Source organism: Oncorhynchus keta, chromosome 1 (assembly GCF_023373465.1).
Source record: "Oncorhynchus keta strain PuntledgeMale-10-30-2019 chromosome 1, Oket_V2, whole genome shotgun sequence".
Classification (NCBI taxonomy): domain Eukaryota; kingdom Metazoa; phylum Chordata; class Actinopteri; order Salmoniformes; family Salmonidae; genus Oncorhynchus; species Oncorhynchus keta.
In genome coordinates this window covers 31,978,279-32,004,837 of record NC_068421.1, presented here as the reverse complement: position 1 = coordinate 32,004,837, position 26,559 = coordinate 31,978,279, and the positions used below count along the sequence as shown (strand labels likewise).

General features: G+C 46.0%; 1 protein-coding gene across 1 annotated transcript in view; it reads right to left on the bottom strand.

Annotated features, from left to right (window-relative positions):
• LOC118395428 (protocadherin-16-like) overlaps positions 1–26,559 on the bottom strand; it is a 201,745-nt gene that overhangs the window by 28,321 nt on the left and 146,865 nt on the right. The window contains exons 3-13 of the mRNA XM_052521787.1: positions 19,799–19,987; positions 15,833–16,064; positions 14,442–14,678; positions 12,251–12,870; positions 11,572–11,715; positions 11,098–11,374; positions 10,030–10,217; positions 9,776–9,872; positions 9,348–9,505; positions 4,859–5,344; positions 264–627 (exon numbers count right to left, since the gene is read on the bottom strand). Coding sequence (XP_052377747.1) covers positions 264–627; positions 4,859–5,344; positions 9,348–9,505; positions 9,776–9,872; positions 10,030–10,217; positions 11,098–11,374; positions 11,572–11,715; positions 12,251–12,870; positions 14,442–14,678; positions 15,833–16,064; positions 19,799–19,987 — 2,992 coding nt within the window. The remainder of the gene's footprint in view (positions 1–263; positions 628–4,858; positions 5,345–9,347; positions 9,506–9,775; positions 9,873–10,029; positions 10,218–11,097; positions 11,375–11,571; positions 11,716–12,250; positions 12,871–14,441; positions 14,679–15,832; positions 16,065–19,798; positions 19,988–26,559) is intronic.

Below are 26,559 nucleotides of genomic sequence, written 5' to 3'. Positions count from 1 at the left end.
CTGACATCACACCATGTGTTTACAGTACAGCTGGCAACTACATGATTGCTCTCGTGAGAAAACAATACCGTGTGCCAGTGTTACCGACTGGGTTTGAACTCGTCCCCTGCATGCCACAAGGCTGTGTTATCCAGCTGAGCTAAAGCCTAGGCATTAGCTTGGGGAGCTGACAAAAGTATTCAGGTCTCAGACTAGGTTACCTTTCCGTGGGCGTGGTTCATCAAGCCACTTCCATCACACTAGGAGTTCTTTAAATGACCCACCAGTATTAGGGTTGAGGCTGAACGTCCCTCCAGCATTGCCAGTCTCGATGAAGTAGCTGACCCGTCTGTTCTCCCCCTGGTCGGCATCTCGCGCCACAACGTAGAGAACCACGAAGCCCACAGGCTGGTCCTCCATGACACTGACCGCAGAAGGCGAGCTAAACACTGGAGCGTTGTCGTTCTCGTCTGTCACAAACACCCTTGCTGTCACGGAGCCCCAGCGCCGCTGGCTGTCGTTCAGGGCGGAGTCTGTCGCCTGTACGACCAGGATGAGGGAGGAAGTAACCTCATGGTCCAGTTCCTGCGCCAGGGTCAGGACGCCAGTGGAAGGGTGAAGGGTCAGGATGTCAGGGAGGTCAGGGTACTGGAACACAGTAGAATTAAATATAACTTTATCAGTCCAGGGTACTGGAACAGAGTAGAATAGAATATAATGTTTTCAGTCCAGGGTACTGGAATAGAGTCAAATACAATATAACTTTATTAGTCCAGGGTACTGAAACAGAAGAGAATACAGAAGAGAATGACTTTATTAGTTCATCTGCAGAGATATAAATAATTATTCTGCTCAACTCCCTAAACCACTAGTTCATGGGGTTAAGTGTCTTGCTCAAGGGCACAACGGCAGGAGATGGTCTAGTTGCCAGTGAGTACATCTCCAATTTTCACGACCGGTCTGGAAACAGCAATGTATCTGTTACTGATGTTTGCTTCTCTAACCTGTGGGTTCTAACCCTAACCTCCTAACCCTAACCACCTAACCCTAACCTCCTGACCCTAACCTTCAAACTCTAACCTCCTAACCCTAACCTCCTACCCCTACCTCTTAACCATAACCTCCTAATCCTAACCTCCTAACCCTAACCTGTGTTAGAGGTCCATCAGCCAACTTCTTGGGCTACAATACCTATTTTGCCAATTGGCCTGGAACCTTTTACTGCCTACATGAAGCCCTGCCAATCCAACACGACTGGTCTGCCAACGTAACCGTCCAAGGGGGCTACAACAACAGACTTTTTCCGTCGAGACGTTCCCCCTAAGGCACTTCTGCTAGCCTGCTATCCCCGGCCCGCTAGCTGTCTGAATCGCATGTCTCCAGCTCGCCTAGCCTCCCACTGGTGCCTATGATCACTCGGCTATGCATGCCTCTCCCTAATGTCAATATCTCTTGTCCATTGCTGTTTTGGTTAGCGATTATTGTCTTATTTCACTGTAGACTCCAGCCCTGCTCAATATGCCATAGCTAGCCCGTTTGTTTCACCTCCCACACATGTGGTGATCTCACCTGGTCTAAATGATGTCTCTGGAGACAAAACCTCTCTCATCGTCTCTCAATGCCTAGGTTTACCTCCACTGTATTCACATCCTACCTTACCCTTGTCTGTACATTATGCCTTCAATCGATTCTTCCGTGCCCAGAAACCTGCTCCTTTTATTCTGTGTTCTGAACGCACTAGAAACAAGTCTCTCACAGTTGCCACTTGTTATAGACCACCTTCTGCCCCCAGTTGTGCCCTGGACACCATATGTGAATTGATTGCCCTCCATCTATCTTCAGAGCTCGTACTGTTAGGTGCCCTAAACTGGGACATGCTTAACACCCCGGCCGTCCGACAATCTAAGCTAGATGCCCTCAATCTCACACAAATTATCAATGAACCTACCAGGTACAACCCCAAATCTGTAAACACGGGCACCCTCATAGATATCATCCTGACCAACTTGCCCTCTAAATACACCTCTGCTGTCTTCAACCAGGATCTCAGCGATCACTGCCTCATTGCCTGCATCTGTAATTGGTCTGCGGTCAAACAACCACCCCCTCATCACTGTCAAACTCTCTCTAAAACATTTCAGAGAGCAGGCCTTTCTAATCAACCTGGCCCGGGAATCCTGGAAGGATATTGACCTCATTCCATCAGTAGAGGATGCCTGGTTATTCTTTAAAAGTGCTTTCCTCATCATCTTAAATAAGCATGCCCCATTCAAAAAATGTAGAAGCAGGAACAGATATAACCATTGGTTCAGTCCAGACCTGACTGCCCTTAATCAGCACTAAAACATCCTGTGGAGTTCTGAATTTGCATCAAATAGCCCCCGCGATATGCAACTTTTCGGGGAAGTTAGGAACCAATACACACAGGCAGTTAGGAAAGCAAAGGCTAGCTTTTTCAAACAGAAATTTGCATCCTGTAGTACTAAGTCCAAAATGTTCTGGGACACTGTAAAGTCCATGGAGAATAAGAGCACCTCCCAGCTGCCCACTGCACTGAGGCTAGGAAACACTGTCACCACCGATAAATCCACGATAATTGAGAATTTCAATAAGCATTTTTCTACGTCTGGCCATACTTTCCACCTGGCTACCCCTACACCAGTGAACAGCCCTGCACCCCCCACTGCAACTTGCCCAGACCTCCCCATTTCTCCTTCACCCAAATCCAGATAGCTGATGTTCTGGAAGAGTTGCAAATTCTCAACCCCTACAAATCAGCTGGGCTAGACAATCTGGACCCTCTCTTTCTAAAATTATCCACCGCAATTGTTGCAACCTCTATTACTAGCCTGCTCAACATCTCTTTCGTCCGTCTGAGATTCCCAAAGATTGGAAAGTTGCCGCGGTCATCCCCCTCTTCAAAGAGGGAGGCACTCTAGAACCAAACTGTTACAGGCCTATATCTATCCTACCCTGCCTTTCTAAGGTCTTCGAAAGCCAAGTTAACAAACAGATCACCGACCATTTCGAATCCCACCGTACCTTCTCCGCTATGCAATCTGGTTTCTGAGCTGGTCATGAGTGTACCTCAGCCACGCTCAAGGTTCTAAACGATATCATAACCGCCATCGATAAAAGACAATACTGTGCAGCTGTATTCATCGACCTGGCCAGGGCTTTCGACTCTGTTCAATCATCACATTCTTATCGGCAGACTCAACAGCCTTGGGTTCTCAAATGACTGCCTTGCCTGGTTTACCAACTACTTCTCAGACAGAGTTCAGTGTGTCAAATCGGAGGGCCTGTTGTCTGGACCTCTGGCAGTCTCTATGGGGGTGCCACAGGGTTCAATTCTCGGGCCGACACTTTTCTCTGCTGGTGATTGCTGCTGGTGATTCTCTGCTCCACCTCTACGCAGACGACACCATTCTGTATATTTCTTCCTTGGACACTGTGTTAACTAACCTCCAGGCGAGCTTCAATGCCATACAACTCTCCTTCCGTGGCCTTCAACTGCTCTTAAATGCAAGTAAAACTAAATCCATGCTCTTCAACCAATAGCTGCCCGCACCTGCCCGCCTATCCAGGATCACTACTCTGGAAGGTTCTGACTTAGAATATGTGGACAATTACAAATACCTAGGTGTCTGGTTAGACTGTAAACTCTCCTTCCAGACTTACATTAAGCATCTCCAAACCATTAAATTTAGAATCGGCTTTCTATTTCATAACAAAGCATCCTTCACTCATGCTGCCAAACATACCCTCGTAAAACTGACTATCCTACCGATCCTTGACTTCGGCAATGTCATTTATAAAATAGCCTCCAACACTCTACTCAGCAAATTGGATGCAGTCTATCACAGTGCCATCCGTTTTGTCACCAAAGCCCCATATACTATCCACCACTGCAACCTGTATGCTCTCGCTGGCTGGCCATCGCTTTATATTCGTCGCCAAACCCACTGACTCCAGGTCATCTATAAGTCTTTGCTAGGTAAAGCCCCGCCTTATCTCAGCTCACTGGTCACCATAGCAGCACACACCCATAGCATGCGCTCCAGCAGGTATATTTCACTGGTCACCCCCAAAGCCTATTCCTCATTTGGCCGCCTTTCCTTCCAGTTCTCTGCTGCCAAAGACTGGAATGGATTGCAAAAATCACTGAAGCTGGAGACTCAAATCTCCCTCACTAACTTTAAGCATCAGCTGTCAGAGCAGCTCACAGATCACTGCACCTGTACATAGCCCATCTATAAATAGCCCATCCAACTACCTCATCCCCATATTGTTATTTATTTATGCTCCTTTGCACCCACGTATCTCTACTTGCACATTCATCGTCTACACATCTATCACTCCAGTGTTTAATTGCTAAATTGTAATTATTTCACCACTACGGCCTATTTATTGCCTTACCTCCCTAATCTTTCCTCATTTGCACACACTGTATATATACTTTTCTATTGTGTTATTGACTGTATGTTTGTTTATCCCATGTGTAAACTCTGTGTTGTTGTTTGTGTCGCACTGCTTTGCTCTATCTTGGCCAGGTCACAGTTGTAAATGAGAACTTGCTCTCAACTGGCCTACCTGGTTAAATAAAGGTGAAATAAATAAAAACTTTTTTTAAACTAATCCCAACCTCCTAACCATAACCTCCTAACCATAACCTCCTAACCATAACCTCCTAACCATAACCTCCTTCTTTTGCTCTACTCCCTAAACCACTAGTTTAAGGGATTAAGTGTCTTGCTCAAGGGCACAACGGCAGGTATCTGTTACTGAGTTTTGCTTCTCTAACCTGTGGGTCCTACCCCTAACCTCCTAACCTTAACCTGCTAACCCTAACCTCCTAACCCTAACCCCCAAACCCTACCTGGTGCAGGATGGAGTAGGTCAGCAGGCTGTTGGGTCCTGATCCATCCTGGTCTGAGGCCTGGAAGGTGTAGATGGACGCCCCAGGCTCCATGTTCTCAGGTATCACCATGGTAACGGGGTCCTCCGGGAAGTAGGGTGCGTGGTCGTTGCTGTCCTTCACCTCGATGTCCAGCTGCACCAGGTGGCTGCTGGGTAATGTCATGGAGAAGTCGTCCACCTCTATCTGTAGTGTGTAGCGGGCAGATCGCTCGTAGTCCAGCTCCCTTGCCAGGTACACGTCACCTGTCTGACGGTCCACCATGAACGTTCCGTCTCGGTCTGACCCGCCCACCACCGTATAGGTCACCTGACCAGCCTCAGGGAGCTCTAAGCTGTCATGTGACTTCACAGAGCCAATCACAGAGCCCGGTTTGGCCTCCTCAACGGAGTTTAAGTATATGGAGAGGGAGTTGGCTTTGGAAGGAGCTCTGCTCGCACTCAGGACCTGTGGACAGAGACATGGGGATATGGTAAGCATACTGTATATCCCCAATACACCACTCAGGACCTATAGACAGAGCCATAGGGATATGGTAAGCATACTGTATATCCTCAATACACCACTCAGGACCTATAGACAGAGCCATAGGGATATGGTAAGCATACTGTATATCCTCAATACACCACTCAGGACCTATAGACAGAGCCATAGGGATATGGTAAGCATACTGTATATCCCCAATACACCACTCAGGACCTATAGACAGAGACATGGGGATATGGTAAGCATACTGTATATCCTCAATACACCACTCAGGACCTATAGACAGAGACATGGGGATATGGTAAGCATACTGTATATCCTCAATACACCACTCAGGACCTATAGACAGAGACATGGGGATATGGTAAGCATACTGTATATCCTCAATACACCACTCAGGACCTATAGACAGAGACATGGGGATATGGTAAGCATATATCATCAATATATTGGTGTTAAAGGTTTGTAGGTAGCTAACTTCATCACCAGGTTCAATAGGGAGAGCCAGCTGGAGGACAAAATGAGTAGCTAGCTAATCAATGTTTTTTAGAACTGGGATCTTCAAACAATCTGTTAACCTTTGAGGAACATTTTGAGCAACTATGAAAATCATTGACATGAATGATAATCCATTTAGCAAGATAGCTGAACATTAACACTCAGCAGACTCACGCTATGTGTCTAATAAAGACCATTATACATGCCTTGTGGCAGTTGGAGCTACATTTTCCAAAACAACGCCAAAGAATCCAAATATTCAATGGGACGCTGTGAACCTGCAACAGATTTCCCCCCTCCCACTCTCTTTTCTCACTGTGAATAAAAGAAACTGAACGTTTTAAGAGTTTTTTTACAACCTCCCACAACAGGCCTGCTAGTGCTAATCACGTTTAATCAGATAGGCATGTCACTGCCAGGAAAAATAATAAGGGATAAAAGTCAACATAATCAAAAAAGGAAATTGTAGTGAGCTTTCAGATCTCACTGCAGTGGGCTGGACTCGGGCGTCTACAGTATTGAGTTTTTACACCTCCCTTGATGACCAATCAGAAGAACATGAAAGACTTCAGCTTTGACACATCGCTCCCTTTGTATGGAAACAGGCCGCAGAAGTTACACATATACCACATTGTTCTAATAAGCCTGTTTTTCAGATCGCTCAAAGCAGGGGATGGAGTCACGGGGTTTAAATATCTGACAGAGAGAGAGAGAGAGCGAGAGAGCGAGAGAGAATAAATGAATGAAAGTGAGAGAGTTAGACCAGGAGAAATAGAGAGAGAGAGAGCAAGACAAGGAGAAAGAGAGAGGAAGGAAAACAAAAGTTTTGTACTCTTATCCATTTTTCTCCTCAACAAATACTTGTTGATGCTTAATTCATTACAATTACAACCTACAATAACTTGATAACCCGTAGGTACACTATAAAGCACCACTATGTTGGCAGTCACTAAACAGCCCATGCTCTTTATGAAACATAATATGACAATCTATTAATTAACTCCACATTAGACGGAAAATTGAATGTCAACAAGCGTTAGAATTTGTGAGATCATATCCTGTCCCTACTGCTGTACTTGTCTTGGACCAGGGCTCTGATAGAAACATGTCAACAGACAAGAACAACACAGCCATGTTAAATCCTATTACACACTAATTATTACTCACATTCTTCACGGAGAAATGAGGGAAGGAAAAAAATAAAAGAAATAAGGAACACAGAGACGCTGTTTTACTGCAGCCATTACAAGACCCTTCTATTTTCCTGGAACTTTAGAGATTCCGGTCTGCGTTCCAAATGGCAACCTATTCCCTACATAGGGCACTGGTCAAAAGAAGTGCACCATACAGGGAATAGGGTGTCATTTGGGATGCATATTGGATTTACAGCTACAGAGTTCCTTCCATTGTGCTGGCCTGGTCGGTCACTATTAAGTTGTATATTAAATATTAATTAAATTAACTTGAATGGTGTATTTTATGTGGGTGCATATACCAGGCGGTGTCGTATTGAAGTGAGGCTACTGTATTAAAAGTGTTGAAGTCATTCAGTATGGTCTTGATCAGAGCAATCACAGCTGGTGATCATCATGGGCCAGATGGGAGCACTTGATTCATACCTACTGTAGTTTTCCATCTCTTTTGAAAAGTCACAGAGAAGGAGAAGGGAGGGAGGGAGGGAGGGAGGGAGGGAGGGAGGGAGGGAGGGAGGGAGGGAGGGAGGGAGGGAGGGAGGGAGGGAGGGAGGGAGGTTGTCAGAAATCAGACTGCCACGTCTATTTGGAACGACTTTGTTGTGAGGGGCCAGACTTCTAGAGCCAGACTTCTAGAGCAAGCTTGACGTAGTACTTCTCCCAATACTTTAGTTAAATATGGGATATTTGATAGATTGGTGTAGGCTATGATGTAGTAGTTTTCTGACCCTTATGATTAGGATACAGCTAGATCTGTGAGAAGAAAGGTGGCAGGGGATAGGAGATAGCAGTCTGAGGTAGGGCTCATACCTGTATGTGGGGGGTTAGGGGTCTCACCTGTATGTGGGGGGTTAGGGGTCTCACCTGTATGTGTAGTGTACAGGTAGAGCTGTGATAGGGAAGGAGTTATGGGCTAGGGGTTAGGGGTCTCAACTGTATGTGTAGTGTACAGGTAGAGCTGTGATAGGGAAGGAGTTATGGGCTAGGGGTTAGGGGTCTCACCTGTATGTGTAGTGTACAGGTAGAGCTGTGATAGGGAAGGAGTTATGGGCTAGGGGTTAGGGGTCTCAACTGTATGTGTAGTGTACAGGTAGCGCTGTGATAGGGAAGGAGTTATGGGCTAGGGGTTAGGGGTCTCACCTGTATGTGTAGTGAACAGGTAAATGCTGTGAATGGAAGGAGTTATGGGCTAGGGGCATTAGGGTCTCACCTGTATGTGTAGTGAACAGGTAGAGCTGTGATAGGGAAGGAGTTATGGTCTAGGGGTTAGGGGTCTCAACTGTGATCATGTAGTGTACAGGTAGAGCTGTGATAGGGAAGGAGTTATGGGCTAGGGGTTAGGGTCTCATCTCTGTTGTGTAGTGAACAGGTAGAGCTGTGATAGGGAAGGAGTTATGGGCTAGGGGTTAGGGGTCTAAACTGTATGTGTAGTGTACAGGTAGTGCTGTGAGAGGGAAGGAGTTATGGGCTAGGGGTTAGGGGTTAGGGGTCTTACCTGTATGTGTAGTGAACAGGTAGAGCTGTGATAGGGAAGGAGTTATGGGCTAGGGGTTAGGGGTCTCAACTGTATGTGTAGTGTACAGGTAGTGCTGTGAGAGGGAAGGAGTTATGGGCTAGGGGTTAGGGGTTAGGGGTCTCACCTGTATGTGTAGTGTACAGGTAGTGCTGTGAGAGGGAAGGAGTTATGGGCTAGGGGTTAGGGGTTAGGGGTCTCACCTGTATGTGTAGTGTACAGGTAGCGCTGTGAGAGGGAAGGAGTTATGGGCTAGGGGTTAGGGGTTAGGGGTCTCACCTGTATGTGTAGTGAACAGGTAGCGCTGTGAGAGGGAAGGAGTTATGGGCTAGGGGTTAGGGGTCTCACCTGTATGTGTAGTGAACAGGTAGCTCTGTGAGAGGGAAGGAGTTATGGGCTAGAGGTTAGGGGTCTCACCTGTATGTGTAGTGAACAGGTAGCGCTGTGAGAGGGAAGGAGTTATGGGCTAGAGGTTAGGGGTCTCACCTGTATGTGTAGTGAACAGGTAGCTGTGAGAGGGAAGGAGTTATGGGCTAGAGGTTAGGGGTCTCACCTGTATGTGTAGTGAACAGGTAGCGCTGTGAGAGGGAAGGAGTTATGGGCTAGGGGTTAGGGGTCTCACCTGTATGTGTAGTGAACAGGTAGCTCTGTGAGAGGGAAGGAGTTATGGGCTAGAGGTTAGGGGTCTCACCTGTATGTGTAGTGAACAGGTAGCGCTGTGAGAGGGAAGGAGTTATGGGCTAGAGGTTAGGGGTCTCACCTGTATGTGTAGTGAACAGGTAGCGCTGTGAGATGGCTGGCCTCGGTCAGTGGCAGTCACAGTGAAGCTGTACTCAGCTCTGTCAGAGTGACTCAGAGGAGAGGAGGAATGCAGTTCACCTGTAGTCGGGTTCAGAGAGAAACGCTCTGCTCTGGGACCTGTAGAGGAGGGAGGGAGGGAGAAAAAGAGAGCGAAAGAAAAAGCGAGACCGAGAGAGCGAGATACAGAGTGAGTGACTGAGTGAGTGAGTCCAGCTACAAATTGTTACACAGAGTTGTTTTTGGAAACAATGCCAGAAGAAAACAATGCATTCCTCACATAATCACTCAACGGCAGAAAATAGCAAATTACTCTTCAATCATTAACTTATACACAATCCCTCCCTTACTCTCTCCCTCTCTCTCTTCCTTCTTCCATCCCTCTCTCACCTGACATGGAGTAGTACACCGTGCCGTTCTCTCCCTCATCAGGGTCCTTGGCCTGTACTTTCCCCAGCAGTAGACCTGATGCCTGGCCCTCCATCACCTACGGAATGAAATCACAAGGTAAAACGGTGACTTGTTTCCTTCTCAACGCTGACCACTAACATATCATGTGAGACCCCATGCCCTAAGGGCCCTGGTCAAAAGTAGTGTACAATATAGGGAATAGGCTGCCATTTGGGACGCAGCCTCACTATCACCTGCATGGTAAGTCCTCTGCCAGGCTGGCTGTGTCTGAAGGAGGGAGTGTTGTCGTTCTCATCCAGGACGGTGATGAAGGCTGTCCCTGTAGCGCTGCGCGGGGGAGTACCTCCATCCTGGACCACCAACAACACCTGGTAACTACTCTGCTGCTCCCTGTCCAGACCTACACGGGTACTGATCTCACCTGAGGGAGAGAGGGAGAGGACACAGGGAGAGAGGAAGGAGGTAGAGAGAGAGAGAGAGAGTGAGAGAAACGGGAGGGAGAGAAGTAATGATGAGAAGGTAAAGGGAGAGCATGTCATCTTTGATCACCCCCACACACACACACACACACACACACACACACACACACACACACACACACACACACACACACACACACACACACACACACACACACACACACACACACACACACACACACACACACACACACACACACACACACACACACACACACACAGGCATTGCAGCAACCTGAACAGCTGCAGTGAAGGTTAGAGTTATCTCGAGAGCAGCTACACACAATCTCACAGCAGGCCAATTAGGGCCCAGCAGGACACTCAACACTGCAGCTAACCTGATTTATTTTCACAGAGAACATACAGCACAGGGAGCTGCAGTAGGAGAATGAGTGAGGGTGAATGGTCATGTAAATTGTGGTGTTGTGTGTCTATTCTGGCTGCCACATCTGAAGTTCCTGTGGTAAATATAAAGTTATTATACACGGAGTGTGTTAAGTCTTGAGACAATTGAGACATGGATTGTGTATGTGCCATTCAGATGGTGAATGGGCAAGACAAAATGCCTTTGAATGGGATATGGTAGAAGGTGCCAAGCACACCGGTTTGCGTAATGAACTGCAATGCCGCTGAGTTTTTCCTGCTCAACAGTTTCCCGTGTGTCTCAAGAATGGTCCACCTCCCAAAGGACATCGAGCCAACTTGACAACTGTGGGAAGCATTGGAGTCAACATGGAGTCAACATGTTGTCAACAGTTGTTAATGTTTTGTACACTCAGTGTATCTTTTTTTAGTCCATTCATTAACCAGTCGTTGAACTACCTGTGTGTGAGTTGATCTGGAAGCTTCTGTCTGAGTGTAGGAGTCTGTAACTGAGCCTGCCGTTGAGCCCTGAGTCGCGATCCATAGCCGAAACCCGTCCGAACCCTGACCCCGCCGGAAGGTTCTCTCTCACGGCCAGGAAAGCCCTCTCCTGTGTCAAACGAGGTGAGTTGTCGTTCTCATCGGTCACGGACACCCTCACCGTGGCACTGCCCGTCTTCGTCAGCTGCCCGTGGCCCGACGTGGCCAGAACCATCAACATGTACATGTCCTTCACCTGGGCAAAGGTCATGGACACACATTTAAAGGACATGACACTTTCAATTCAAGTTTGTCAGATGTTTTCAGGCCTCTAAAGAAGTCTAATGTCAGATGAATAAGACCAACATGATAGATATCAATCAAAGTGGCTAAGAAGCATTCAGTGTGCGGGTCTGGACAAGTTTATATATCTTCCTGTCACATGTCCCTCACCTCTCTGTCCAGGGCGCTCTTCACAAACAGCCAGCCGCTGTCTGCTGCAATGCCAAACCCTGCTGCGTCTCCGTCAGGTCTCAGGTAGTACGCCAGTGGAGAGGAGGAGCCTGAACCTGTGGTGTCCAGGCTCAGAGCTCGCACCTGTAGATGGATGAATTAAGTGATTCATCAGAAATACATACAAAACATTACAGAACTGACAGTTCTGTTTGATATGTGAGATATTATGTCTACTGTTATATACAGAAAAACGTGTCCAAGACAATGTTCCCCTTTCAACCTGTGGATGAACAGTATACATGATGTGCAGCAGATATTGGGCCGGTTTCCATGATACAGATGAAGCCTATTTTGGACAAGAGAAATCGCTTTCAATGGAAATTGAAATGGTTGTTACTCCACAGTAGGATTACTATAGTCTGGGTCTGGGAAACCTGCCCTCAATATCATTTTCTTACATACAGCAGAGTTGTATCCAAGACTATTTTCCTCTTGGGGACAATAAAGGGTTCTACTTTATTTGGATAGTCCCATGTAGATGATCTGCAGATACTCAAACTATCAACAACCGATCAACTGCAACTCTGTTGATACATAACAGCGTGCTGATGTTACGTTTAGGGATAGTTAGAAGACATTTTTGTTGGCTGTTAGTTGAACAATCTACAGGACATACCTGTAGGAAGCGTGTGCTGAGCGGCGTGTTCTCCCTCAGCTCCACGCGGTAGGTCAGGGTGTCGAACACGGGACCGTGGTCGTTCTCCGCCTGGACGTGCACCACCAGCATCATGGTAGAGCTTAGCTGCGGCGCGCCGCCATCTTTAGCTGTCACCGTCAGGTCGTAACGCGGCGTTACGTCGTATGACAGCCCGCCAACCAGCCGGATCTCCCCTGTGCTGCGCTCCATGGAAAAGGTTCTTTGACCTCCGATTGAGGTCGCGGTGGAGGAAAGATCAAAGGTCATCTGGCCGTTGAGGCCGGAGTCCCGGTCTTTGGCCTGGACTCTGTAGACCACGGTCCCTATCTCTGTGTGCTCTGGGAGGAGGAGAGACTCAGAAGAGGAGGGCATGAAGACAGGAGCGTTGTCGTTGATGTCCTGGATGGTGATGTGGACGTGGGTCTGACCGAAGGCAGGGGGGCTGCCGCTACGAGCCTGGAGCTCCAGGGTTAGAGAGGGCTGGGCCTCGTGGTCCAGAGGAAGGCTGGTCCGCAGGGCACCACTCTCTGGGTCCACAGTGAAGTAGCCAGCAGGGTCTCCAGAGGAGATGGTGTACAGGATGTCCTTACTGGGGCCGCCTGGGAACAGACAGGGAAAGTTGAATGTTTTATTATCCCTTATGTACAGGATACACATGGTATATATACACCATCCAACGAAATGCTTACTTGCAGGTTCTTTATCAACAACGCAACAACAATAAGAAATAATAAAAGATAACAATATGAACATAAAGTAAATGGCTCAGTAGAATAGAATACATATCTTAGCATAAGTATAATACAGGAAGGAACCATTTATAGTCCAATATTTTACGTGAATTGGGGAAGGGAGGCAAGTGTTTAAACTGTGCAGTATTTATCAATCATAACAACAGTCTGGTAGCAGCAGTTGTGATGTGTGTAGCATGAATGTGTGTGTGTGTGTGTGTGTGTGTGTGTGTGTGTGTGTGTGTGTGTGTGTGTGTGTGTGTGTGTGTGTGTGTGTGTGTGTGTGTGTGTGTGTGTGTGTGTGTGTGTGTGTGTGTGTGTGTGTGTGTATTTGTGTGTATTTGTGTGGGTGTGTGAGTGTGTGAGTGTGTGAGTGTTTGAGTGCATGTTTGTGAATACAGATGCAATTGTGTGTGTGAGTTTATTTTATTTGTATCTTTTGAAGTGAGATGAAAAGATCCAGAGCCAAACCAGACGAGGAGAATAGAAGCAGACCAGACGAGGAGAATAGAAGCAGACCAGACGAGGAGAATAGAACCAGACCAGATGAGGAGACCAGAAGCAGACCAGACGAGGAGAATAGAACCAGACCAGACGAGGAGAATAGAAGCAGACCAGACGAGGAGAATAGACCAGACCAGACGAGGAGAATAGACCAGACCAGACGAGGAGAATAGAACCAGACCAGACGAGGAGACCAGAACCAGACCAGACGAGGAGAATAGACCAGACCAGACGAGGAGAATAGAACCAGACCAGACGAGGAGAATAGAACCAGACCAGACGAAGAGAATAGAACCAGACCAGACGAGGAGACCAGAACCAGAACAGACGAGGAGAATAGAACCAGACCAGACGAGGAGAATAGACCAGACCAGACGAGGAGACCAGAACCAGACCAGACGAAGAGAATAGAACCAGGCCAGACGAGGAGGCCAGAACCAGACCAGACCAGATAAGGAGACCAGAACCAGACCAGTCAGAGAGCACTTCAGTTACAATATACTCCCCCTCAGTCATTTGTCAAGTATTTTACACTGTGACAGAGTCCTAAATATCCAAAGTAATGATTATAAAAACAATGTGCTGGGATGGAATGTGTGATTAATGTGATTTCTAAACGAGGTGTGTACAGTGGCTCGCTGCCTATTTGAACAACTGGTACAGGGAGCACAGAGGGAGCACAGAATGCCCCAGTGAGTCCTTTCAGCACATGCTGCCCACACACACACACACACACACTCACAGACACACACACACACACACACACACACACACACACACACACACACACACACACACACACACACACACACACACACACACACACACACACACACACACACACACACACACACACACACATGCATATGCATACTTTCAAACAGGTGTTAGCGGTCCTTAAGCAATCAGAAGTTCAAATTCCAAGTCACACCCACCGTTCTTACTGATGGCCTGTACGATGCCAACCTCAGTCCCTCGCAGTACGTTTTCAGATACAGTGAAGCTGTACTGGCTGTGTTCGAACACAGGGGGCGCCACCAGGCCTGCCACCACACTAATGTTGACCCGGGCGTTGACCAGTGCTGCCAAACCCCCTCCGTCCTGGGCTGAAACCACCATGGGGATCACCGTGTTGGCCTTGCCGTGCAGCGACCGGGACAGGGAGATCACACCTGGTGGAGAAAGGACACAAATCACAGTGGTCAAGGTCAGACACAGCTCCAAATACACACACAGAGACATGAGGATGGACACACACACACAAACATACACATTTTATTTAGTTCCAGGAAAATTCAATTCCAGCGAGCTGGCATCTGGCATCTGTAAGATCCATTAAACACATGGTGGAAAATACAGGAATGCCTTTTTCCTCGATACACCTGAAACTACATAAGAAGTTAATACAGTACCAACCTGTGTATTTGTTGTTAAAGATGTACCACATGTAAAAACACCAACCTGTGTATTTGTTGTTAAAGATGTACTACATGTAAAAACACCAACCTGTGTATTTGTTGTTAAAGATGTACCACATGTAAAAACACCAACCTGTGTCTTTGTTGTTAAAGCTGTACTACATGTAAAAACACCAACCTGTGTCTTTGTTGTTAAAGCTGTACTACATGTAAAAACACCAACCTGTGTCTTTGTTGTTAAAGCTGTACTACATGTAAAAACACCAACCTGTGTCTTTGTTGTTAAAGCTGCACTACATGTAAAAACACCAACCTGTGTCTTTGTTGTTAAAGATGTACTACATGTAAAAACACCAACCTGTGTCTTTGTTGTTAAAGCTGTACTACATGTAAAAACACCAACCTGTGTCTTTGTTGTTAAAGCTGTACTACATGTAAAAACACCAACCTGTGTCTTTGTTGTTAAAGCTGCACTACATGTAAAAACACCAACCTGTGTCTTTGTTGTTAAAGCTGCACTACATGTAAAAACACCAACCTGTGTCTTTGTTGTTAAAGCTGTACTACATGTAAAAACACCAACCTGTGTCTTTGTTGTTAAAGCTGTACTACATGTAAAAACACCGACCTGTGTCTTTGTTCATAGTTAAAGCTGTACCACATGTAAAAACACCAACCTGTGTCTTTGTTCATAGTTAAAGCTGTACTACATGTAAAAACACCAACCTGTGTCTTTGTTGTTAAAGCTGCACTACATGTAAAAACACCAACCTGTGTCTTTTTGTTCATTAAAAAGCTGTATTACAGTAAAAGTACCAAACTGTGTCTTTGTTGTTAAATCTGTATTACAGTAAAAGTACCAACCTGTGTCTTTGTTGTTAAATCTGTATTACAGTAAAAGTACCAACCTGTGTCTTTGTTGAGGGTGAAGAAGGGAGAGTTGCCCCTAGGGACGGTTCGGTACGTGACCCTCCCGTTCTCCCCAGTGTCGGGGTCAAGGGCCGTAACCTTGACAACAGAAGTGCCAGGTGCACTCTGGGAGCTAAGGCTGACGGCGTAGCTCACAGGGTAGAAGACTGGTCTGTTGTCATTGATGTCCAGCAGGTCCACCCTGACATAGGCCACAGAGTTCAGACCGCCCTGCAGGGGAACAGAAAGGAAAATCAAACAATAAATCAAAAAGACAACTCTCATTGGAATGTGTTAGAAGTATCAGTGACATTCTGTGTTGGTTTGTTGGAGATTTATGTGAAACCAATAATAAAACAATGGACAAATCCAGAGTTTTCTGGGACAGTCACCACATGAAGTGTCCTGGGGTAGGAATGTTTTTTTATTTCAACATGCTTCAGTTAAGCTGAGCACCTTTCCCCCTTTACATCAAAGCCCAGCTGTAGTGAGTTAGGTGTTGGGTTTGCACCTCTTCTAAGGACAAAAAGCTCTCTGTTCTACTAGACTTTGCATGCTGTTGTATATCAGCAGGACAAAGTGGTAAACAAACACATTTGACCACATTAATGGAGAGAGTTCAAATCAGCAGGAACCCTGGTGAAGACGTCTGACTCTGAAATCTAGTCCTGGCAGGTTGGTGGAGGGATACGGATTGATAGCTTCCCCAGGGAAACAGCAATCTGTCAGGATGTGTGGGGGTTGAGGTGGCTCGCTACTACCACAAAGCAGAGAGCTCTGTTTCCCTGGCGGCTCGTTCTGAACAGAATACAGAGCAGGCTTTTCATTTGGCCGGACTGATGAGAGGGTGGAGGAGGAAGGAGGGAGGAGGGAGGAGGGAGGAGGGAGGAGGGGGAGCAGCGGTCCAACTTATTAAATATTACTGCTCTCTGCCTGTCTGACTGTATGTCTGTATGTCTGCATGTCTGTCTGTGTCTGTCTGCCTGCCTGCGTTTCCGTCTGTCTGTCTGCATGTCTGTCTATCTGACTGTCTGTCTGCCAGTCTGCTTGACATTGTATGCATCTTTCTCTCTCTCTCTCTCTCTCTCTCTCTCTCTCTCTCTCTCTCTCTCTCTCTCTCTCTCTCTCTCTCTCTCTCTCTCTCTCTCTCTCTCTCTCTCTCTCTCTCTCTCTCTCTCTCTCTCTCTCTCTCTCTCTCTCTCTCTCTCTCTCTCTCTCTCTCTCTCTCTCTCTCTCTCTCTCTCTCTCTCTCTCTCTATCTCTCTCTCTCTCTCTCTCTCTCTCTCTCTCTCTCTCTCTCTCTCTCTCTCTCTCTCTCTATCTCTATCTCTATCTCTATCTCTATCTCTATCACTCTCTCTTCTCTATCTGATTATTTTACCATGACTGCAGTGATTTCCATTAATTTCGACCCTTTAACTTTCAAGTATTATTTGGCATGTGGCGCTACAGGATGCTATCATAGCACAGTCCTGCCAGGGAGACTCATTCACAGCACAGTCCTGCCAGGGAGACTCATTCACAGCACAGTCCTGCCAAGGAGACTCATTCACAGCACAGTCCTGCCAGGGAGACTCATTTACAACACAGCCCTGCCAGGGAGGCACATTCACAGCACAGTCCTACCAGGGAGATTCATTCACAGCACAGCCCTGCCAGGGAGACTCATTCAAAGCACAGTCCTGCCAGGGAGAGTCATTCACAGCACAGCCCTGCCAGGGAGACTCATTTACAACACAGCCCTGCCAGGGAGGCACATTCACAGCACAGTCCTACCAGGGAGATTCATTCACAGCACAGCCCTGCCAGGGAGACTCATTCAAAGCACAGTCCTGCCAGGGAGAGTCATTCACAGCACAGTCCTACCAGGGAGATTCATTTACAACACAGCCCTGCCAGGGAGGCACATTCACAGCACAGTCCTACCAGGGAGATTCATTCACAGCACAGCCCTGCCAGGGAGGCACATTCACAGCACAGTCCTACCAGGGAGATTCATTCACAGCACAGCCTGCCAGGGAGACTCATTCAGACTATTTTATTTGGCTGCACTAATGACAGATTTGCTGCTCTGCTGTGTTCTGCTCTGCCTGGCTGGGGAGCTGCTCCCCTCTCTACTAGCTATCCTGGCTCTGGCTCTATAGCTGCATCTAATAGCCAGGGTTCTGCTAGCTATTTGTCTGCTGTGAACCCTGCTGTGAAATGTCGGTTAAAAAGATCCATTCAATTGTTGGAAGGATTAATATTACCAGGGTGCTGGAGTTTTTCTTCTTTTAACCCTGCTGTTATAAACACTGTGAAAAACACTGCTTTAAGAGATCACTGTCAGGGGTTTAATGTACTCACAAGGAGAGATTAGAATGCCACTCTATTCCCATAGGGCTCTGGTGAAAAGGAATGGACTATATAGGGAATGCAGACATTGGATGAGGATGGAGAGATAGCCAAGAAGTGGGTCTAGAGAGAGAAGAGGGTGGAGAGATAGCTAAGAAGTGTGTCTAGAGAGAGAAGAGGGTAGAGGGATAGCCAAGAAGTGGGTCTAGAGAGAGAAGAGGGTGGAAAGATAGCCAAGAAGTGGGTCTAGAGAGAGAAGAGGGTGGAGAGATAGCCAAGAAGTGGGTCTAGAGAGAGAAGAGGGTAGAGGGATAGCCAAGAAGTGGGTCTAGAGAGAGAAGAGGGTGGAAAGATAACCAAGAAGTGGGTCTAGAGAGAGAAGAGGGTGGAGAGATAGTCAAGAAGTGGGTCTAGAGAGAGAAGAGGGTGGAGAGATACTCAAGAAGTGGGTCTAGAGAGAGAAGAGGGTGGAGAGATAGCCAAGAAGTGGGTCGAGAGAGAGAAGAGGGTAGAGGGATAGCCAAGAAGTGGGTCTAGAGAGAGAAGAGGGTGGAAAGATAGCCAAGAAGTGGGTCTAGAGAGAGAAGAGGGTGGAGAGATAGTCAAGAAGTGGGTCTAGAGAGAGAAGAGGGTGGAGAGATAGTCACGAAGTGGGTCTAGAGAGAGAAGAGGGTGGAGAGATAGCCAAGAAGTGGGTCTAGAGAGAGAAGAGGGTGGAGAGATAGTCAAGAAGTGGGTCTAGAGAGAGAAGAGGGTGGAGAGATAGTCAAGAAGTGGGTCTAGAGAGAGAAGAGGGTGGAGAGATAGTCAAGAAGTGGGTCTAGAGAGAGAAGAGGGTGGAAAGATAGCCAAGAAGTGGGTCTAGAGAGAGAAGAGGGTGGAGAGATAGTCAAGAAGTGGGTCTAGAGAGAGAAGAGGGTGGAGAGATAGCCAAGAAGTGAGTCTAGAGAGAGAAGAGGGTAGAGGGATAGCCAAGAAGTGGGTCTAGAGAGAGAAGAGGGTGGAAAGATAGCCAAGAAGTGGGTCTAGAGAGAGAAGAGGGTGGAGAGATAGTCAAGAAGTGGGTCTAGAGAGAGAAGAGGGTGGAGTGATAGTCAAGAAGTGGGTCTAGAGAGAGAAGAGGGTGGAGAGATAGTCAAGAAGTGGGTCTAGAGAGAGAAGAGGGTGGAGAGATAGTCAAGAAGTTGGTCTAGAGAGAGAAGAGGGTGGAGAGATAGTCACGAAGTGGGTCTAGAGAGAGAAGAGGGTGGAGAGATAGCCAAGAAGTGGGTCTAGAGAGAGAAGAGGGTGGAGAGATAGTCAAGAAGTGGGTCTAGAGAGAGAAGAGGGTGGAGAGATAGTCAAGAAGTGGGTCTAGAGAGAGAAGAGGGTGGAGAGATAGTCAAGAAGTGGGTCTAGAGAGAGAAGAGGGTGGAGAGATAGTCAAGAAGTGGGTCTAGAGAGAGAAGAGGGTGGAGAGATATGGAGGAGGGGAGAAGAATAAACTCCATAATAAAGAATAAAGTCCACTGCGGGACTTGTTCCGGAGAGTTTGAGGAAGGTGGAGGGAGAGATGGTTGGTGGAGGGTAAATGGAGGGAAGAAGAGATTATGAGGATGGAGAGATACAGTAGGAGATGTGTGGAGACTCACCCCGTCCACGGCGGTGACGGTAAAGTCATAGCTGGTTGGTCCCTGATCCCTGTCCAGAGCCACGTTGGTACAGATCTGTCCTGTCTCCTTCCCTACAGAGAACTGGGAGGGGACAGCACTGTTGATGCCTGACCCCAGAGAGTAGCTGATGGAGCCGAAGGAGCCACCGTCCGCATCTGTCGCTGTCACCTGCAGAGAGGGAGATAAAAGAAGACGATGTCTGGGTTAGACAGTTTGTCTCACTGTTATGCCTATGAAGACACAATAATCTTAGGAGCTAGACAAGATAAGGAAATACCATAAATTACTTTTGGACAGCTGAAGCAAGCACACAATTTGACTTCAGGAAAATGACCCTTCTCGTTAGACCAATGTATTTTAGCATGTACCCTGTGGGATAATTTTGGATAGTACCACTAGTATGAACGAGAACCCACACAGGACAGTACAGGACAGTAACAGTAACAGTACAGTTCAGTACAGGACAGTAACAGTAACAGTAACAGTAACAGTAACAGTACAGGACAGTAACAGTAACAGTAACAGTAACAGTACAGTTCAGTACAGGACAGTAACAGTGACAGTAACAGTAAAAGTACAGGACAGTACAGTACAGGACAATACATAGCAGGGCGGTACAGTACAGTACAGGACAGTAACAGTAACAGTACAGTACAGTACAGTAACAGTAACAGTACAGTACAGCACAGTACAGTACATAGCAGGACAGTACAGTACAGTACAGTACAGTACAGTACAGTACATAGCAGGACGGTACAGTACAGGACAGTACAGTACAGTACATAGCAGGACGGTACGGTACAGTACAGTACAGTACAGTACAGGACAGTACATAGCAGGACGGTACAGTACAGTACAGTACAGTAACAGTAACAGTAACAGTACAGTACAGTACATAGCAGGACGGTACAGTACAGTACAGTACAGTACAGTACAGTACAGTACAGTACATAGCAGGACGGTACAGTACAGGACAGTACAGGACAGTAACAGTAACAGTAACAGTAACAGTAACAGGACAGTAACAGTAACAGTACAGGACAGTAACAGTAACAGTAACAGTACAGGACAGTAACAGTAACAGTAACAGTACAGGACAGTAAAAGTAACAGTACAGGACAGTAACAGTAACAGTACAGGACCGTAACAGTACAGGACAGTGACAGTAACAGTACAAGACAGTAACAGTACAGGACAGTAACAGTAACAGTAACAGTAACAGTAACAGTAACAGTAACAGTAACAGTACAGGACAGTAACAGTAACAGTACAGGACAGTAACAGTACAGTAACAAACAGTACAGTACAGTACAGGACAGGACAGTACATTAACAGTAACAGTAACAGCACAGTAACAGTAACAGTACAGTACAGTACAGTACAGTACAGTACAGTACAGTACAGTACAGTAACAGTAACAGTAACAGTACAGGACAGTAACAGTAACAGTACAGGACAGTAACAGTAACAGTAACAGTACAGGACAGTAACAGTAACAGTAACAGTAACAGTAAGAGTACAGGACAGTAACAGTAACAGTACAGGACAGTAACAGTAAGAGTACAGGACAGTAACAAACAGTACAGTACAGGACAGTACAGGACAGTAACAGTAACAGCACAGTAACAGTAACAGTACAGTACAGTAACAGTAACAGTAACAGTAACAGGACAGTAACAGTAACAATAACAGTAAGAGTAAAGGACAGTAACAGTAACAGTACAGGACAGTAACAGTAACAGTAACAGTCAGGGACAGTAACAGTAACAGTACAGGACAGTAACAGTAACAGTAACAGTACAGGACAGTAACAGTAACAGTAACAGTAACAGTAACAGTACAGGACAGTAACAGTACAGGACAGTAACAGTACAGGACAGTAACAGTAACAATAACAGTACAGGACAGTAACAGTAACAGTACAGGGCAGTAACAGTAACAGTAACAGTAACAGTACAGGACAGTAACAGTAACAGTACAGGACAGTAACAGTAACAGTAACAGTACAGGACAGTAACAGTAACAGTAACAGTACAGGACAGTAACAGTAACAGTAACAGTAACAGTAACAGTAACAGTAACAGTAACAGTAACAGTAACAGTACAGGACAGTAACAGTAACAGTACAGGACAGTAACAGTAAGAGTACAGGACAGTAACAGTAACAGTAACAGGACAGTAACAGTAACAGTACAGTACAGGACAGTAACAGTACAGGACAGTAACAGTACAGGACAGTAACAGTAACAGTACAGGACAGGATAGTAACAGTAACAGTACAGTAACAGTACAGGACAGGACAGGATAGTAACAGTAACAGTAACAGTAACAGTAACAGTAACAGTAACAGGACAGTAACAGTAACAGTAACAGTACAGGACAGTAACAGTAACAGTACAGGACAGGAAGGGATAGTAACAGTAACAGTAACAGTAACAGTAACAGTAACAGTAACAGTAACAGGACAGTAACAGTAACAGTACGGGACAGGACAGGATAGTAACAGTAACAGTAACAGTAACAGTAACAGGACAGTAACAATAACAGTAACAGTAACAGTACAGGACAGTAACAGTAACAGTACAGGACAGGACAGGATAGTAACAGTAACAGTAACAGTAACAGTAACAGTAACAGTAACAGTAACAGTAACAGTAACAGGACAGTAACAGTAACAGTACAGGACAGTAACAGTAACAGTAACAGTAACAGTAACAGTAACAGTACAGGACAGTAACAGTAACCGTAACAGTAACAGTAACAGTACAGGACAGGACAATAACAGTAACAGTACAGTACAGGACAGTAACAGTAACAGTACAGTACAGTACAGTACAGTACAGTACAGTAGTACAGTACAGTACAGTACAGAACAGTAACAGTAACAGTACAGGACAGTAACAATAACAGTAACAGTAACAGTACAGGAAAGTAACCGTACAGGACAGTAACAATAACAGCAACAGTACAGAACAGTAACAGTAACAGTAACAGTACAGGACAGTAACAATAACAGTAACAGTACAGGAAAGTAACAGTAACAGTACAGAACAGGACAGTAACAATAACAGCAACAGTACAGAACAGTAACAGTAACAGTACAGGAAAGTAACGGTACAGGACAGTAACAATAACAGTAACAGTACAGAACAGTAACAGTAACAGTACAGGACAGTAACAATAACAGTACAGGACAGTAACAGTAACAGTACAGGACAGTAACAGTAACAGTAACAGTAACAGTAACAGTAACAGTAACAGTAACAGTACAGTACAGTACAGTACAGTAACAGTAACAGTAACAGTACAGGACAGTAACAGTAACAATAACAGTAAGAGTAAAGGACAGTAACAGTAACAGTACAGGACAGTAACAGTAACAGTAACAGTAAGAGTACAGGACAGTAACAGTAACAGTCACGGACAGTAACAGTAACAGTACAGGACAGTAACAGTAACAGTACAGGACAGTAACAGTAACAGTAACAGTACAGGACAGTAACAGTAACAGTAACAGTCACGGAAAGTAACAGTAACAGTACAGGACAGTAACAGTAACAGTACAGGACAGTAACAGTAACATTACAGGACAGTAACAGTAACAGTACAGGACAGTAACAGTAACAGTACAGGACAGTAACAGTAACAGTAACAGTACAGGACAGTAACAGTACAGGACAGTAACAGTAACAGTAACAGTAACAGTACAGGACAGTAACAGTAACAGTACATGACAGTAACAGTAACAGTAACAGTACAGGACAGTAACAGTAACAGTAACAGTAACAGTACAGGACAGTAACAGTAACAGTAACAGTAAAAGTAACAGTAACAGTACAGGACAGTAACAGTAACAGTACAGGACAGGACAGTAACAGTACAGGACAGTAACAGTACAGGACAGTAACAGTAACAGTACAGGACAAGATAGTAACAGTAACAGTACAGTAACAGTACAGGACAGGACAGGATAGTAACAGTAACAGTAACAGTAACAGTAACAAGGACAGTAACAGTAACAGTAACAGTAACCGTAACAGTAACCGTAACCGTAACAGTAACAGTAACAGTAACAGTAACAGTAACAGTAACAGTAACAGTAACAGGACAGTAACAGTAACAGTAACAGTACAGTAACAGTAACAGTACAGGACAGGATAGTAACAGTAACAGTAACAGTAACAGTAACAGTAACAGTAACAGGACAGTAACAGTAACAGTACAGGACAGGACAGGATAGTAACAGTAACAGTAACAGTAACAGTAACAGTAACAGGACAGTAACAGTAACAGGACAGTAACAGTAACCGTAACAGTAACAGTAACAGGACAATAACAGTAACAGGACAATAACAGTAACAGGACAATAACAGTAACAGTACAGGACAGGACAATAACAGTACAGAACAGTAACAATAACAGTACAGGACAGTAACAATAACAGTAACAGTACAGGACAGTAACAGTAACAGTAACAGTACAGGACAGTAACAATAACAGTACAGGACAGTAACAGTAACAGTAACAGTACAGGACAGTAACAGTAACAGTAACAGTACAGAACAGGACAGTAACAATAACAGCAACAGTACAGAACAGTAACAGTAACAGTACAGGAAAGTAACAGTACAGGACAGTAACAATAACAGTAACAGTACAGAACAGTAACAGTAACAGTACAGGACAGTAACAGTAATAGTACAGGACAGTAACAGTACAGGACAGCAACAATAACAGTACAGAACAGTAACAGTAACAGTACAGTACAGTACAGTACAGAACAGTAACAGTAACAGTAACAGTAACAGTACAGGACAGTAACAATAACAGTAACAGTACAGAACAGTAACAGTAACAGTACAGGACAGTAACAGTAACAGTAACAGTAACAGTACAGGACAGTAACAATAACAGTACAGGACAGTAACAGTAACAGTAACAAACAGTACAGTACAGGACAGTAACAGTAACAGTAACAGTAACAGTACAGGACAGTAACAGTACAGGACAGTAACAGTAACAGTACAGGACAGTAACAGTAACAGTAACAGTAACAAACAGTACAGTACAGGACAGTAACAGTAACAGTAACAGTAACAGTAACAGTAACAGTACAGGACAGTAACAGGACAGTAACAGTAACAATAACAGTACAGGAGAGTAACAGTAACAGTACAGGACAGTAACAGTAACAGTAACAGTACAGGACAGTAACAGTAACAGTACAGGACAGTAACAGTAACAGTACAGGACAGTAACAGTACAGGACAGTACAGGACACCAGGTGTTGTTGGAGGGAGTCTTTTCTTCTCGTCTGTGTTGTTTATCTGAGTTAGAGCACAAACCAAACCGCCTCCTCTGATAGAACGAGGCACTGGGGGAGGGAGGGAGGAGAGGATGACTTCCCCAGTCCTGCCTGCGTTTAGCCGGGAGAGATGCCAGCAGTAGAGACAGCCAGGCTGGTTCAGAAGTGGAGTGTCGTCTGTCTGAACAGCCCAGTGACAGGGAGAGAGGGAGGATGGGGAGGGAGGGAGGGGGATGGGGAGGGAAGGCTGGGGAGCAGCAGTGTACCCCCCACAGCACGCCTCACTGCCTCCCTGCCTCACCACATTATAACTCTAATGTTCTACCCCTCAACGTCTGGTTCTAATACACCTCACATCTACAGTACAGAGAGAGCTGAGAGCTGGGGCTGGTGGGTTCATAACAGACAACCTCCACTCAGTTCAGCCCAACTCCCCAGCCAACCACTAGTCAGCCGCGGAGAGGAGACTGTAGCAGTTCCCTGGATTAGACTAACCAAACAAGCCAATCAGAGAGCCTCCTGGGTACTGGCAGGGTAATCGTTTGCAAGTGTTGGCTCGGGATCGCAGCTAGAAAGAGATTACATATGGGGTTAAGCCTCACAAGTTGATTAGAGTTCTCTCTTCCTTCCATCTCAAAAAGGGGGAGGTCTCTCTGGGAAGGAAAGTACGACTACTACTGCTGCAGTATGGCTGCTCTGTGCCTAAGAGGGCAGCTAGGAGAGAGCTATGAGAGACTGGGCCAAGGAAAATACAGCCAGCCATGCTTATCAAAAGCACACACTTCCCTGTCCTGGCCTGGCCCTGGCTCCTGTGAGTGTACGAGGTGATGATGATTCTCAACTGAAACAGGATCTCTGTTCTGTATGGTCGTACGGAGCTGTGTGTGTGTATGTGTGCATACGTGTGTGTGTTTGTGTGTGTGTGTGTGTTTGGCCTAACGACAGCCAAAGGACAGTGAGAGAGCCAGCAAGAGAGCCTGTGATGTTGGCAGAGAGAGACACACCAAAGAGAAGGCTAGTAAACCACAGGAGGGGTCAGAGACCGGGAGCTTGTTGAGGAGAGGTGAGCATCTCTGTTAAAACACAGCAACTCTCTAGGCCTGAAACTGTAGCTTCAATATTCTATTATCTGACAGGGGGCACATTATTAATAACTACTGCACTGCTCCCTCTTGTTCTCACCACAGTAGCATGACTGAACCTGGACAAGTTAAACACTGAGTACTGGTCGTGGCTTACTGTAGGAGACGGCTTGATTCGTGTGTGTGTGTGTGTGTGTGTGTGTGTGTGTGTGTGTGTGTGTGTGTGTGTGTGTGTGTGTGTGTGTGTGTGTGTGTGTGTGTGTGTGTGTGTGTGTGTGTGTGTGTGTGTGTGTGTGTGTGTGTGTGTGTGTGTGTGTGTGTGTGTGTGTGTGTGTGTGTGTGTGTGTGTGTGT